Here is a 13,515-nt window from a genome sequence, read left to right as displayed (position 1 = left end):
TGTTGAATAGAACAGCCAATGAATATGGATGTTTTAAATTAGGGTTTTATATTTATAAGAAAACTGACAAACTAATGTGGTTAACACCTAAAGAATGGCCTTTTTGGAATGCCACATATATGTGTGGTGGACCTTCTTATGGATGGGCAAAGAATCAGACCATAATTTGGGCAAACCGCACTGCGATGAAATTGCCCCATGATCTTTATTTGATATGTGGAAACCGTGCTTGGCAAGGAATTCCCCAAAACCCTATGAGAGGCCCCTGTTACTTAGGAAAACTGGGTTTATTTGCCCCAAATGTGTCTGAAATTCATTCTCTTTTTCCTAACCATCGTCTCAAACGCTCCATAGCAGCGTTATCACCTGACTGTAATGATCAAGTGGAACTTTGGGGTCCGACAGCCCGAATTTATGCATCCCTTGTACCTGGTGTGGGTACAGCACATGCATTGAATACTTTAGGGAAATTGGCATGTTGGATTGTAAAACAATCTAATGTAACTACTGAAATTTTGTCTGAAATGGTACAAGATATGGATAGTTTGAGACACCAAATTTTACAAAACAGAGCTGCCATTGATTTTTTACTATTGGCTCAAGGTCATAGTTGTGAAAATTTTGAAGAAATGTGTTGTTTTAATTTGTCTTCTAATTCTAAGTCAATTCACCAGCACCTGCAATGGTTACGAGATCACACACGAAATATCAAAGTGGTCTCTAATCCCATAGACAAGTGGTTGTCCTCTTTTGGACTGGGTCAATGGCTCAGAACATTTATTATGTATGCATTAGGTATAGGGATTGTGATACTGTTCATAATCATCCTGTTACCTTGTTTGCTGACTTGTTTGCAAAACTTAGTCCTCAACTTAATCCACAAGTCACAGGCCAATGTTTTCTTACTTAAAGAAAACGGGGGAAATGTGGATGACCTTGTGAGCACTTGGTTACAAGAAAAAGGTCATGAGGCCCCTCGAAGCTTGGCTACCTAAGCTTAGTTATAAAGTTACAATAGTTATGGCCGAAACGCAAGGCTTAGCAAGTTCTAAACCGCTTAGATCATAGTACAGAACGTAGTGAGACTGAGATAATCATGTTTGTAATTGTTTCTTTTTAAGAACTTGATGTTTAGATAATTATAATAGCCGTGGTAACAGAATAATGCAGTATAGTGTTGTATTTAGACCTTTTGTAATAAATGACTAAAATAATGTAACCAATGATGAGCCTTTATTTTGCAATATGTATGAGCTAATTAACTAGTGTATATATGTCAGCGCTTTATCCTTAATAAATTGAGACTTGTTGATCATCATCTGATGTGCATGTCTACCGTATCTTCCGAAATTAAGGTAAGGGAACGTAAGGCAACGTAAGGTAAGGCAACGTAAGGCAAAGAAACGTAAGGTAAGGCAACGTAACACAACGTAAGGTAAGGCAACGTAAGGCAACGTAAGGCAAGGCAACGTAAGGCAAGGCAACGTAAGGCAACGTAAGGTAAGGCAACCTAAGGCAACGTAAGGTAAGGCAACGTAAGGCAACGTAATGCAAGGCAACGTAATGCCACGTAAGGAAACGTAAGGGAAGGCAACGTAAGGGAAGGCAACGTAAGGGAAGGCAAGGTAAGGTAAGGCAACGTTAGGCAACGTAAGACAAAGTAAGGCAACATAAGGCAACTTAAGGCAACGTAAGGTAAGGAAAGGTAAGACAACGTAATTTAAGGCAACGTAAGGTAAAGGCAACGTAAGGCAACGTAAGGCAAGGCAACATAAGGTAAGGCAACGTAAGGTAAGGCAACGTAAGGCAAAGTAAGGTAAGGAAACGTAAGGTAAGGCAACGTAAGGCATCGTAAGGTAAGGCAACGTAAGGAAACGTAAGGTAAGGCAACGTAAGGCAACGTAAGGTAAGGCAACGTAAGGCAACGTAAGGCAAGGCAACGTAAGGTGAGGCAACGAAAGGCAACGTATGGCAAGGCAACGTAAGGTAAGCCAACGTAAGGCAATGTAAGGTAATGCAACGTAAGGTAAGGCAACGTAAGGCAGCGTAAGATAAGGCAACCTAAGGCAAGGAACCGTAAGGTAAGGCAACGTAAGGTAAGTCAACGTAAGGCAAGGCAAAGTAAGGTAAGGCAACGTAAGGCAAGGCAACGTAAGGCAACATAAGGTAGGTAAAGTAAGGTAAGGCAACGTAAGGTCTACGTAAGGCAAGGCAACGTAAGGTAAGGCAACGTAAGGCAACATAAGGCAACGTAAGGTAAGGCAACGTAAGGCAAGGTAAGGTAAGGAAAAGTAAGGCAAGGCAACGTAAGGCAAAGCAACGTAAGTCAAGGCAACGTAAGGCAACGAAAGGTAAGGCAACGTAAGGCAACATAAGGCAAGGCAACGTAAGGTAAGGCAACATAAGGCAACGTAAGGCAAGGCAACGTAAGGTAAGGCAACGTAAGGCAAAGGAAGGTAAGGCAACATAAGGCAACGTAAGCTAAGGCAACGTAAGGTAAGGCAACGTAAGGCAACGTAAGGTAAGGCAACGTAAGGAAACGTAAGGAAACTTAAGGCAACGTAAGGCAAGGCAACGTAAGCTAAGGCAACGTAAGGCAACGTAAGGTAAGGCATCGTAAGGCAAAGCATCGTAAGGCAACGTAAGGTAAGGGAAGGTAAGGCAACTTAAGGTAAGGGAACGTAAGGCAACGTAAGGTAAGGCAAGGTAAGGCAACGTAATGCAAGGCAACGTAACGCAACGTTAGGTAAGGCAAGGTAAGGCAACGTAATGCAAGGCAACGTAACGCAAGGCAACGTAAGGCAACTTAAGGCAACGTAAGGTAAGGCAAAGTAAGGCAACGTAAGGCAAGGCAACGTAAGGTAAGGCAACGTAAGGCAACGTAAGGTAAGGCAACGTAAAGCAACGTAAGGCAAGGCAACGTAAGGCAAGGCAACGTAAGGCAACGTAAGGTAAGGCAACCTAAGGCAACGTAAGGTAAGGCAACGTACGGCAACGTAAGGCAAGGCAACGTAAGGCAACGTAAGGGAAGGCAACGTAAGGGAAGGCAACGTAAGGGAAGGCAAGGTAAGGTAAGGCAACGTTAGGCAACGTAAGACAACGTAAGGCAACATAAGGCAACTTAAGGCAACGTAAGGTAAGGAAACGTAAGGCAACGTAATTTAAGGCAACGTAAGGTAAAGGCAACGTAAGGCAATGTAAGGCAAGGCAATGTTAGGTAAGGAAACATAAGGCAACGTAAGGTAAGGCAAAGTAAGGCAACGTAAGGCAAGGCAACGTAAGGCAAAGTAAGGTAAGGAAACGTAAGGTAAGGCAACGTAAGGCATCGTAAGGTAAGGCAACGTAAGGCAACGTAAGGTAAGGCAACGTAAGGCAACGTAAGGTAAGGCAACGTAAGGTAAGGCAACGTAAGGAAACGTAAGGTAAGGCAAAGTAAGGCAACGTAAGGCAACGTAAGGCAAGGCAACGTAAGGTGAGGCAACGAAAGGCAACGTATGGCAAGGCAACGTAAGGTAAGCCAACGTAAGGCAATGTAAGGTAATGCAACGTAAGGTAAGGCAACATAAGACAACGTAAGATAAGGCAACTTAAGGCAAGGAACCGTAAGGTAAAGCAACGTAAGGCAAGGCAACGTAAGGCAACGAAAGGTAAGGCAACGTAAGGCAACATAAGGCAAGGCAACGTAAGGTAAGGCAATGTTAGGCAACGTAATATAAGGGAATGTAAGGCAACGTAAGGTAAGGCAACGTAAGGCAACGTAAGGTAAGGGAAGGTAAGGCAACGTAAGGTAAGGCAACGTAAGGCAAAGAAACGTAAGGTAAGGCAACGTAACGCAACGTTAGGTAAGGCAAGGTAAGGCAACGTAATGCAAGGCAACGTAACGCAAGGCAACGTAAGGCAACTTAAGGCAACGTAAGGTAAGGCAAAGTAAGGAAACTTAAGGCAAGGCAACGTAAGGTAAGGCAACGTAAGGCAACGTAAGGTAAGGCAACTTAAGGCAACGTAAGGCAAGGCAACGTAAGGTAAGGCAACGTAAGGCAACGTAATGCAAGGCAACGTAATGCAACGTAAGGCAACGTAAGGTAATGCAAAGTAAGGCAACGTAAGGTAAGGCAACGTAAGGCAACGTAAGGCAAGGCAACGTAAGGTAAGGCAACGTAAGGTAAGGCCACGTAAGGCAACGTAAGGTAAGGCAACGTAAGGCAAAGTAAGGTAAGGAAACGTAAGGTAAGGCAACGTAAGGCATCGTAAGGTAAGGCAACGTAAGGCAACGTAAGGTAAGGCAACGTAAGGAAACGTAAGGTAAGGCAAAGTAAGGCAACGTAAGGCAACGTAAGGCAAGGCAACGTAAGGTGAGGCAACGAAAGGCAACGTATGGCAAGGCAACGTAAGGTAAGCCAACGTAAGGCAATGTAAGGTAATGCAACGTAAGGTAAGGCAACATAAGACAACGTAAGATAAGGCAACTTAAGGCAAGGAACCGTAAGGTAAAGCAACGTAAGGCAAGGCAACGTAAGGCAACGAAAGGTAAGGCAACGTAAGGCAACATAAGGCAAGGCAACGTAAGGTAAGGCAATGTTAGGCAACGTAATATAAGGGAATGTAAGGCAACGTAAGGTAAGGCAACGTAAGGCAACGTAAGGTAAGGGAAGGTAAGGCAACGTAAGGTAAGGCAACGTAAGGCAAAGAAACGTAAGGTAAGGCAACGTAACGCAACGTTAGGTAAGGCAAGGTAAGGCAACGTAATGCAAGGCAACGTAACGCAAGGCAACGTAAGGCAACTTAAGGCAACGTAAGGTAAGGCAAAGTAAGGAAACTTAAGGCAAGGCAACGTAAGGTAAGGCAACGTAAGGCAACGTAAGGTAAGGCAACTTAAGGCAACGTAAGGCAAGGCAACGTAAGGTAAGGCAACGTAAGGCAACGTAATGCAAGGCAACGTAATGCAACGTAAGGCAACGTAAGGTAATGCAAAGTAAGGCAACGTAAGGTAAGGCAACGTAAGGCAACGTAAGGCAAGGCAACGTAAGGCAAGGCAACGTAAGGCAACGTAAGGTAAGGCAACCTAAGGCAAGGTAAGGTAAGGCAACGTAAGGTAAGGCAACGTACGGCAACGTAAGGCAAGGCAACGTAAGGAAACGTAAGGGAAGGCAATGTAAGGGAAGGCAACGTAAGGGAAGGCAAGGTAAGGTAAGGCAACGTTAGGCAACGTAAGACAAAGTAAGGCAACATAAGGCAACTTAAGGCAACGTAAGGTAAGGAAAGGTAAGACAACGTAATTTAAGGCAACGTAAGGTAAAGGCAACGTAAGGCAACGTAAGGCAAGGCAACGTAAGGTAAGGCAACGTAAGGTAAGGCAACGTAAGGCAAAGTAAGGTAAGGAAACGTAAGGTAAGGCAACGTAAGGCATCGTAAGGTAAGGCAACGTAAGGAAACGTAAGGTAAGGCAACGTAAGGCAACGTAAGGTAAGGCAACGTAAGGCAACGTAAGGCAAGGCAACGTAAGGTGAGGCAACGAAAGGCAACGTATGGCAAGGCAACGTAAGGTAAGCCAACGTAAGGCAATGTAAGGTAATGCAACGTAAGGTAAGGCAACGTAAGGCAGCGTAAGATAAGGCAACCTAAGGCAAGGAACCGTAAGGTAAGGCAACGTAAGGTAAGGCAAAGTAAGGCACAGCAACGTAAGGTAAGTCAACGTAAGGCAACGTAAGGCAAGGCAAAGTAAGGTAAGGCAACGTAAGGCAAGGCAACGTAAGGCAACATAAGGTAGGTAAAGTAAGGTAAGGCAACGTAAGGTCTACGTAAGGCAAGGCAACGTAAGGTAAGGCAACGTAAGGCAACATAAGGCAACGTAAGGTAAGGCAACGTAAGGCAAGGTAAGGTAAGGAAAAGTAAGGCAAGGCAACGTAAGGCAAAGCAACGTAAGGCAAGGCAACGTAAGGCAACGAAAGGTAAGGCAACGTAAGGCAACATAAGGCAAGGCAACGTAAGGTAAGGCAATGTTAGGCAACGTAATATAAGGCAATGTAAGGCAACGTAAGGTAAGGCAACATAAGGCAACGTAAGGCAAGGCAACGTAAGGTAAGGCAACGTAAGGCAAAGGAAGGTAAGGCAACATAAGGCAACGTAAGCTAAGGCAACGTAAGGTAAGGCAACGTAAGGCAACGTAAGGTAAGGCAACGTAAGGAAACGTAAGGAAACTTAAGGCAACGTAAGGCAAGGCAACGTAAGCTAAGGCAACGTAAGGCAACGTAAGGTAAGGCATCGTAAGGCAAGGCATCGTAAGGCAACGTAAGGTAAGGGAAGGTAAGGCAACTTAAGGTAAGGGAACGTAAGGCAACGTAAGGTAAGGCAACGTAAGGCAAAGAAACGTAAGGTAAGGCAATGTAACGCAACGTTAGGTAAGGCAAGGTAAGGCAACGTAATGCAAGGCAACGTAACGCAAGGCAACGTAAGGCAACTTAAGGCAACGTAAGGTAAGGCAAAGTAAGGCAACGTAAGGTAAGGCAACGTAAAGCAACGTAAGGCAAGGCAAGGTAAGGCAAGGCAACGTAAGGCAACGTAAGGTAAGGCAACGTAAAGCAACGTAAGGCAAGGCAACGTAAGGCAAGGCAACGTAAGGTAAGGCAACGTAAGGCAACGTAAGGTAAGGCAACGTAAAGCAACGTAAGGCAAGGCAACGTAAGGCAAGGCAACGTAAGGCAACGTAAGGTAAGGCAACCTAAGGCAACGTAAGGTAAGGTAACGTAAGGTAAGGCAACGTACGGCAACGTAAGGCAAGGCAACGTAAGGCAACGTAAGGGAAGGCAACGTAAGGGAAGGCAAGGTAAGGTAAGGCAACGTTAGGCAACGTAAGACAACGTAAGGCAACGTAAGGCAACTTAAGGCAACGTAAGGTAAGGAAACGTAAGGCAACGTAATTTAAGGCAACGTAAGGTAAGGCATCGTAAGGCAACGTAAGGTAAGGGAAGGTAAGGCAACTTAAGGTAAGGGAACGTAAGGCAACGTAAGGTAAGGCAACGTAAGGCAAAGAAACGTAAGGTAAGGCAATGTAACGCAACGTTAGGTAAGGCAAGGTAAGGCAACGTAATGCAAGGCAACGTAACGCAAGGCAACGTAAGGCAACTTAAGGCAACGTAAGGTAAGGCAAAGTAAGGCAACGTAAGGTAAGGCAACGTAAAGCAACGTAAGGCAAGGCAACGTAAGGCAAGGCAACGTAAGGTAAGGCAACGTAAGGCAACGTAAGGTAAGGCAACGTAAAGCAACGTAAGGCAAGGCAACGTAAGGCAAGGCAACGTAAGGCAACGTAAGGTAAGGCAACGTAAAGCAACGTAAGGCAAGGCAACGTAAGGCAAGGCAACGTAAGGTAAGGCAACGTAAGGCAACGTAAGGTAAGGCAACGTAAAGCAACGTAAGGCAAGGCAACGTAAGGCAAGGCAACGTAAGGCAACGTAAGGTAAGGCAACCTAAGGCAACGTAAGGTAAGGCAACGTAAGGTAAGGCAACGTACGGCAACGTAAGGCAAGGCAACGTAAGGCAACGTAAGGGAAGGCAACGTAAGGGAAGGCAACGTAAGGGAAGGCAAGGTAAGGTAAGGCAACGTTAGGCAACGTAAGACAACGTAAGGCAACATAAGGCAACTTAAGGCAACGTAAGGTAAGGAAACGTAAGGCAACGTAATTTAAGGCAACGTAAGGTAAAGGCAACGTAAGGCAATGTAAGGCAAGGCAATGTTAGGTAAGGAAACATAAGGCAACGTAAGGTAAGGCAACGTAAGGCAACGTAAGGCAAGGCAACGTAAGGTAAGGCAACGTAAGGTAAGGCCACGTAAGGCAACGTAAGGTAAGGCAACGTAAGGCAAAGTAAGGTAAGGAAACGTAAGGTAAGGCAACGTAAGGCATCGTAAGGTAAGGCAACGTAAGGCAACGTAAGGTAAGGCAACGTAAGGCAACGTAAGGTAAGGCAACGTAAGGTAAGGCAACGTAAGGAAACGTAAGGTAAGGCAAAGTAAGGCAACGTAAGGCAACGTAAGGCAAGGCAACGTAAGGTGAGGCAACGAAAGGCAACGTATGGCAAGGCAACGTAAGGTAAGCCAACGTAAGGCAATGTAAGGTAATGCAACGTAAGGTAAGGCAACATAAGACAACGTAAGATAAGGCAACTTAAGGCAAGGAACCGTAAGGTAAAGCAACGTAAGGCAAGGCAACGTAAGGCAACGAAAGGTAAGGCAACGTAAGGCAACATAAGGCAAGGCAACGTAAGGTAAGGCAATGTTAGGCAACGTAATATAAGGGAATGTAAGGCAACGTAAGGTAAGGCAACGTAAGGCAACGTAAGGTAAGGGAAGGTAAGGCAACGTAAGGTAAGGCAACGTAAGGCAAAGAAACGTAAGGTAAGGCAACGTAACGCAACGTTAGGTAAGGCAAGGTAAGGCAACGTAATGCAAGGCAACGTAACGCAAGGCAACGTAAGGCAACTTAAGGCAACGTAAGGTAAGGCAAAGTAAGGAAACTTAAGGCAAGGCAACGTAAGGTAAGGCAACGTAAGGCAACGTAAGGTAAGGCAACGTAACGCAACGTTAGGTAAGGCAAGGTAAGGCAACGTAATGCAAGGCAACGTAACGCAAGGCAACGTAAGGCAACTTAAGGCAACGTAAGGTAAGGCAAAGTAAGGAAACTTAAGGCAAGATAACGTAAGGTAAGGCAACGTAAGGCAACGTAAGGTAAGGCAACTTAAGGCAACGTAAGGCAAGGCAACGTAAGGTAAGGCAACGTAAGGCAACGTAAGGTAAGGCAACGTAAGGCAACGTAAGGAAAGGCAACGTAAGGTAAGGCACGTAAGGTCAGGCAACGTAAGGTAAGGTAACGTACGGCAACGTAAGGTAAAGGCAACGTAAGGCAAGGCAACTTAAGGTAAGGCAACGTAAGGGAAGGTAATGTAAGGCAACGTAAGACAAGGCAACGTAAGGCAACGAAAGGCAAAGTAAGGTGAGGAAACGTAAGGGAACGTAAGATAAGGCAAAGTAAGGCAACGTACTGCAAGGCAAGGTAAGGTAAGGCAACGTAAGGCAACGTAAGGTAAAGGCAACATAAGGTAAGGCAACGTAAGGCAACGTAAGGTAAGGCAACGTAAGGCAAAGTAAGGTAAGGCAACGTAAGGAAACGTAATGTAAGGCAACGTCAGGCAAGGAAGCGTAAGGCAACGTAAGGTAAGGCAACGTAAGGTAAGGCAACGTAATTTAAGGTAACGTAAGGTAAGGCAAAGTAAGGCAACGTAAGGTAAGGCAACATAAGGTAAAGGCAACGTAAGGTAAGGTAACGTAGGCAACTTAAGGTAAGGCAACGTAAGGCAAGGCAACGTAAGGCAACGTAAGGTAATGCAACGTAAGACAACGCAAGGTAAGGAAACCTAAGGCAACGTAAGGTAAGGCAACGTAAGGCAACGTAAGGCAAGGAAACGTAAGGTAAGGCACAGTAAGGCAACGTAAGGCAAGGCAACGTAAGGTAAGGCAACGTAAGGTAAGGCAACGTAAGGCAATGTAAGGTAAGGCAATGTAAGGTAAGGCAACGTAAGGTAAGGCAACGTAAGGGAACGTAATGAAAGGCAACATAAGACAAGGCAACGTAAGGCAAGGCAATGTAAGGTAAGGCAACGTAAGGCAAAGGAAGGTAAGGCAACGTAAGGCAACGTAAGGTAAGGCAACGTAAGGCAAGGCAACCTAAGGCAATGTAAGGCAACGTAAGTTAAGGCAACGTAACGCTAGGCAACGTAAGGCAACGTAAGGTAAGGCAACGTAAGGTAAGGCATTTTAAGGCAACGTAAGGTAAGGCAACGTAAGGCAACGTAAGGTAAGGCAACGTAAGGCAAAGTAATGTAAGGCAACGTAAGGTAATGTAAGATAAGGCAACGTAAGATAAGTCAACGTTAGGCAAGGCAACGTAAGGTAAGGCAACGTAAGGCAAGGCAACGTAAGGTAAGGCTACCTAAGGCAATGTAAGGCAACTTAAAGTAAGGCAACGTAAGCTAATGCAACGTAAAGCAACGTAAGGCACAGCAACTTAAGGCAACGTAAGGCAAGGCAACGTAAGTTAAGGCATAGTAAGGTAAGGCAACGTAAGGCAACGTAAGGTAAGGCAAAGTAAGGCAAGGCAACGTAAGTTAAAGCAACGTAAGGCAACGTAAGGTAAGGCAACGTAAGGCAAGGCAATGTAAGGCAACGAAGGCAACGTAAGGCAAGGCAACGTAAGGCAACATAATTCAAGGCAATGTAAGGAAAGGCAACGTAAGGCAAGGCAAATTAAGGTAAGGCAACGTAAGACAAGGCAACTTAAGGCAACGTAAGGCGACGAAAGGCAAAGTAAGGTAAGGCAACGTAAGGGAACGTAAGGAAAAGGAACGTAAGTTAAAGCAACGTAAGGCAACGTACAGCAACGCGACGTAAGGCAAAGTAAGTTAAGGCAACGTAAGGCAACGTAATGAAAGGCAACGTAAGGCAAGGTAACGTAAGGTAAGGCAACATAAGGCAACGTATGGCAAGGCAATGTAAGGTAAGGCAACGTAAGGCAACGTAAGGTAAGGCAACGTAAGGCAAGGCAACCTAAGGCAATGTAAGGCAACGTAAGTTAAGGCAACGTAACGCTAGGCAACGTAAGGAAACGTAAGGCAATGTAAGTTAAGGCAAAGTAAGGCAAGGCAACGTAAGGCAACGTAAGGTAAAGCAACGTAAGTTAAGGCAAAGTAAGGCAAGGCAACGTAATGCAACGTAAGGTAAGGCAAAGTAAGGCAAGGCAACGTAAGTTAAAGCAACGTAAGGCAACGTAAGGCAAGGCAACGTAAGGTAACATAATTCAAGGCAACGTAAGGTAAGGCAACGTAAGGCAAGGCATCGTAAGTTAAGGCAACGTAAGGCAACGTAAGGTAAGGCAACGTAATGCAAGGCAACGTAACGCAAGGCAACATAAGGCAACTTAAGGCAACGTAAGGTAAGGCAAAGTAAGGCAACTTAAGGCAAGGCAAAGTAAGGTAAGGCAACGTAAGGCAACGTAAGGTAAGGCAAAGTAACACAACGTAAGTTAAGACAACGCAAGATAAGGCAACGTAATGCAAGGAAACCTAAGGCAAGGCAACGTAAGGCAACTTAAGGAAACGTAAGGTAAGGCAACGTAAGGTAAGGCAACGTAAGGCAAGGCAACTTAAGGTAAGGCAACGTAAGGCAACGTAAGGTAAGGCAACGTAAGGCAACGTAATTCAACGTAAGGTAAGGCAAAGTAATTTAAGGCAACGTAAGGCAAGGCAACTTAAGGTAAGGCAACGTAAGGCAAAGGAAGGTAAGGCAACGTAAGGCAACGTAAGGTAAGGCAACGTAAGGCAAGGCAACCTAAGGCAATGTAAGGCAACGTAAGTTAAGGCAACGTAACGCTAGGCAACGTAAGGAAACGTAAGGCAATGTAAGTTAAGGCAAAGTAAGGCAAGGCAACGTAAGGCAACGTAAGGTAATGCAACGTAAGTTAAGGCAAAGTAAGGCAAGGCAACGTAATGCAACGTAAGGTAAGGCAAAGTAAGGCAAGGCAACGTAAGTTAAAGCAACGTAAGGCAACGTAAGGCAAGGCAACGTAAGGTAACATAATTCAAGGCAACGTAAGGTAAGGCAACGTAAGGCAAGGCATCGTAAGTTAAGGCAACGTAAGGCAAGGCATCGTAAGTTAAGGCAACGTAAGGCAACGTAAGGTAAGGCAACGTAATGCAAGGCAACGTAACGCAAGGCAACATAAGGCAACTTAAGGCAACGTAAGGTAAGGCAAAGTAAGGCAACTTAAGGCAAGGCAAAGTAAGGTAAGGCAACGTAAGGCAACGTAAGGTAAGGCAAATAAACACAACGTAAGTTAAGACAACGCAAGATAAGGCAACGTAATGCAAGGAAACCTAAGGCAAGGCAACGTAAGGCAACTTAAGGAAACGTAAGGTAAGGCAACGTAAGGTAAGGCAACGTAAGGCAAGGCAACTTAAGGTAAGGCAACGTAAGGCAACGTAAGGTAAGGCAACGTAAGGCAACGTAATTCAACGTAAGGTAAGGCAAAGTAATTTAAGGCAACGTAAGGCAAGGCAACTTAAGGTAAGGCAACGTAAGGCAAGGCAACGTAAGGTAAGGCAACGTAAGGCAACGTAAAGCAACGTAAGGAAATGCAACGTAAGGCAAAGTAAGGTAAGGCAACGTAAGGAAAGGCAACGTAAGGAAAGGCAACGTAAGGTAAGGAAACATAAGGTAAGGCAACGTAAGGCAAAGTAAGGCAAGGCAACGTAAGATAAGACAACGTAAGGCAACGTAAGGGAAGGCAACGTAAGGGAAGGCAACGTAAGGGAAGGCAACGTAAGGGAAGGCAACGTTAGGCAACGTAAGACAACGTAAGGCAACGTAAGGGAAGGCAACGTAAGGTAAGGCAACGTAAGGCAACGTAAGGCAGGGCAACGTAAGGTAAGGCAACGTAAGGTAAGGCAACGTAAGGTAAGGCAACGTAACTTAAGGCAACCTAAGGCAACGTAAGGGAAGGCAACGTAAGGGAAGGCAACGTAAGGGAAGGCAACGTAAGGGAAGGCAACGTAAGGGAAGGCAACGTTAGGCAACGTAAGAAAACGTAAGGCAAAGTAAGGCAAGGTAAGGCAACGTAAGGCAACGTAAGGTAAGGCAACGTAAGGTAAGGCAACGTAAGGCAACGTAAGGCAACGTAAGGCAAGGCAACGTAAGTTAAGGCAACATAAGGTAAGGCAACGTAAGGTAAGGCAACGTAAGACAACGTAAGGTAAGGCAACGTAAGGCAAGGCAACATAAGGTAAGGCAACGTAAGGCAAGGCAACGAAATGTAAGGCAACGTAAGGCAACGTAAGGTAAGGCAACGTAAGGTAAGGCAAATTAAGGCAACGTAAGGCAAGGCAACGTAAGGTAAGGCAGAGTAAGGCAACGTAAGGTAAGGCAACGTAATGTAAGGCAAAGTAAGGCAATGTAAGGCAAAGTAAGGAAACGTAAGGGAAAGGAACGTAACGGAAGGCAACGTTAGGCAACGTAAGACAACGTAAGGCAACGTAAGGAAACGTAAGGCAATGTAAGGCAAGGCAACAAAAGGTAAGGCAACGTAAGGCAACGTAAGTTAAGGCAACGTAAGGTAAGGCAACGTAAGGCAACGTAAGGCAAGGCAAAGTAAGGCAACATAAGGGAAGGCAACGTAAGGCAAGGATACATAAGGCAAGGCAACGTAAGTTAAGGCAACGTAAAGTAAGGCAACGTAAGGTAAGGCAAAGTAAGGCAACGTAATGCAAGGCAACTTAATGTAACGCAACGTAAGGCAACGTAAGGCAACGTAAGGCAAGGAAAAGTAAGGTAAGGCAACGTAAGGCAAAGTAAGGTAAGGCAACGTAAGGCAACGTAAGGTAAGGCAACGTAAGGCAAGGCAACGTAAGGCAACGTTAGGTAAGGAAGCGTAAGGTTATGTAAGGTAAAGGCAACGTAAGGAAAGGCAACGTAAG

General features: G+C 45.2%; 1 protein-coding gene across 1 annotated transcript; it reads left to right on the top strand.

The window, feature by feature from the left end:
* Positions 1-254: 254 nt before the first annotated feature.
* LOC138732359 (syncytin-A-like) lies at positions 255-995 on the top strand. The gene has a single exon (XM_069878945.1). It carries the CDS (start codon positions 255-257, stop codon positions 993-995), a length of 741 nt encoding a protein of 246 aa, XP_069735046.1.
* The last annotated feature ends 12,520 nt before the right edge of the window (positions 996-13,515 follow it).

Source organism: Phaenicophaeus curvirostris, chromosome 30 (assembly GCF_032191515.1).
Source record: "Phaenicophaeus curvirostris isolate KB17595 chromosome 30, BPBGC_Pcur_1.0, whole genome shotgun sequence".
NCBI classification, from domain to species: domain Eukaryota; kingdom Metazoa; phylum Chordata; class Aves; order Cuculiformes; family Cuculidae; genus Phaenicophaeus; species Phaenicophaeus curvirostris.
This window is presented reverse-complemented; position numbering and strand designations above follow the sequence as displayed.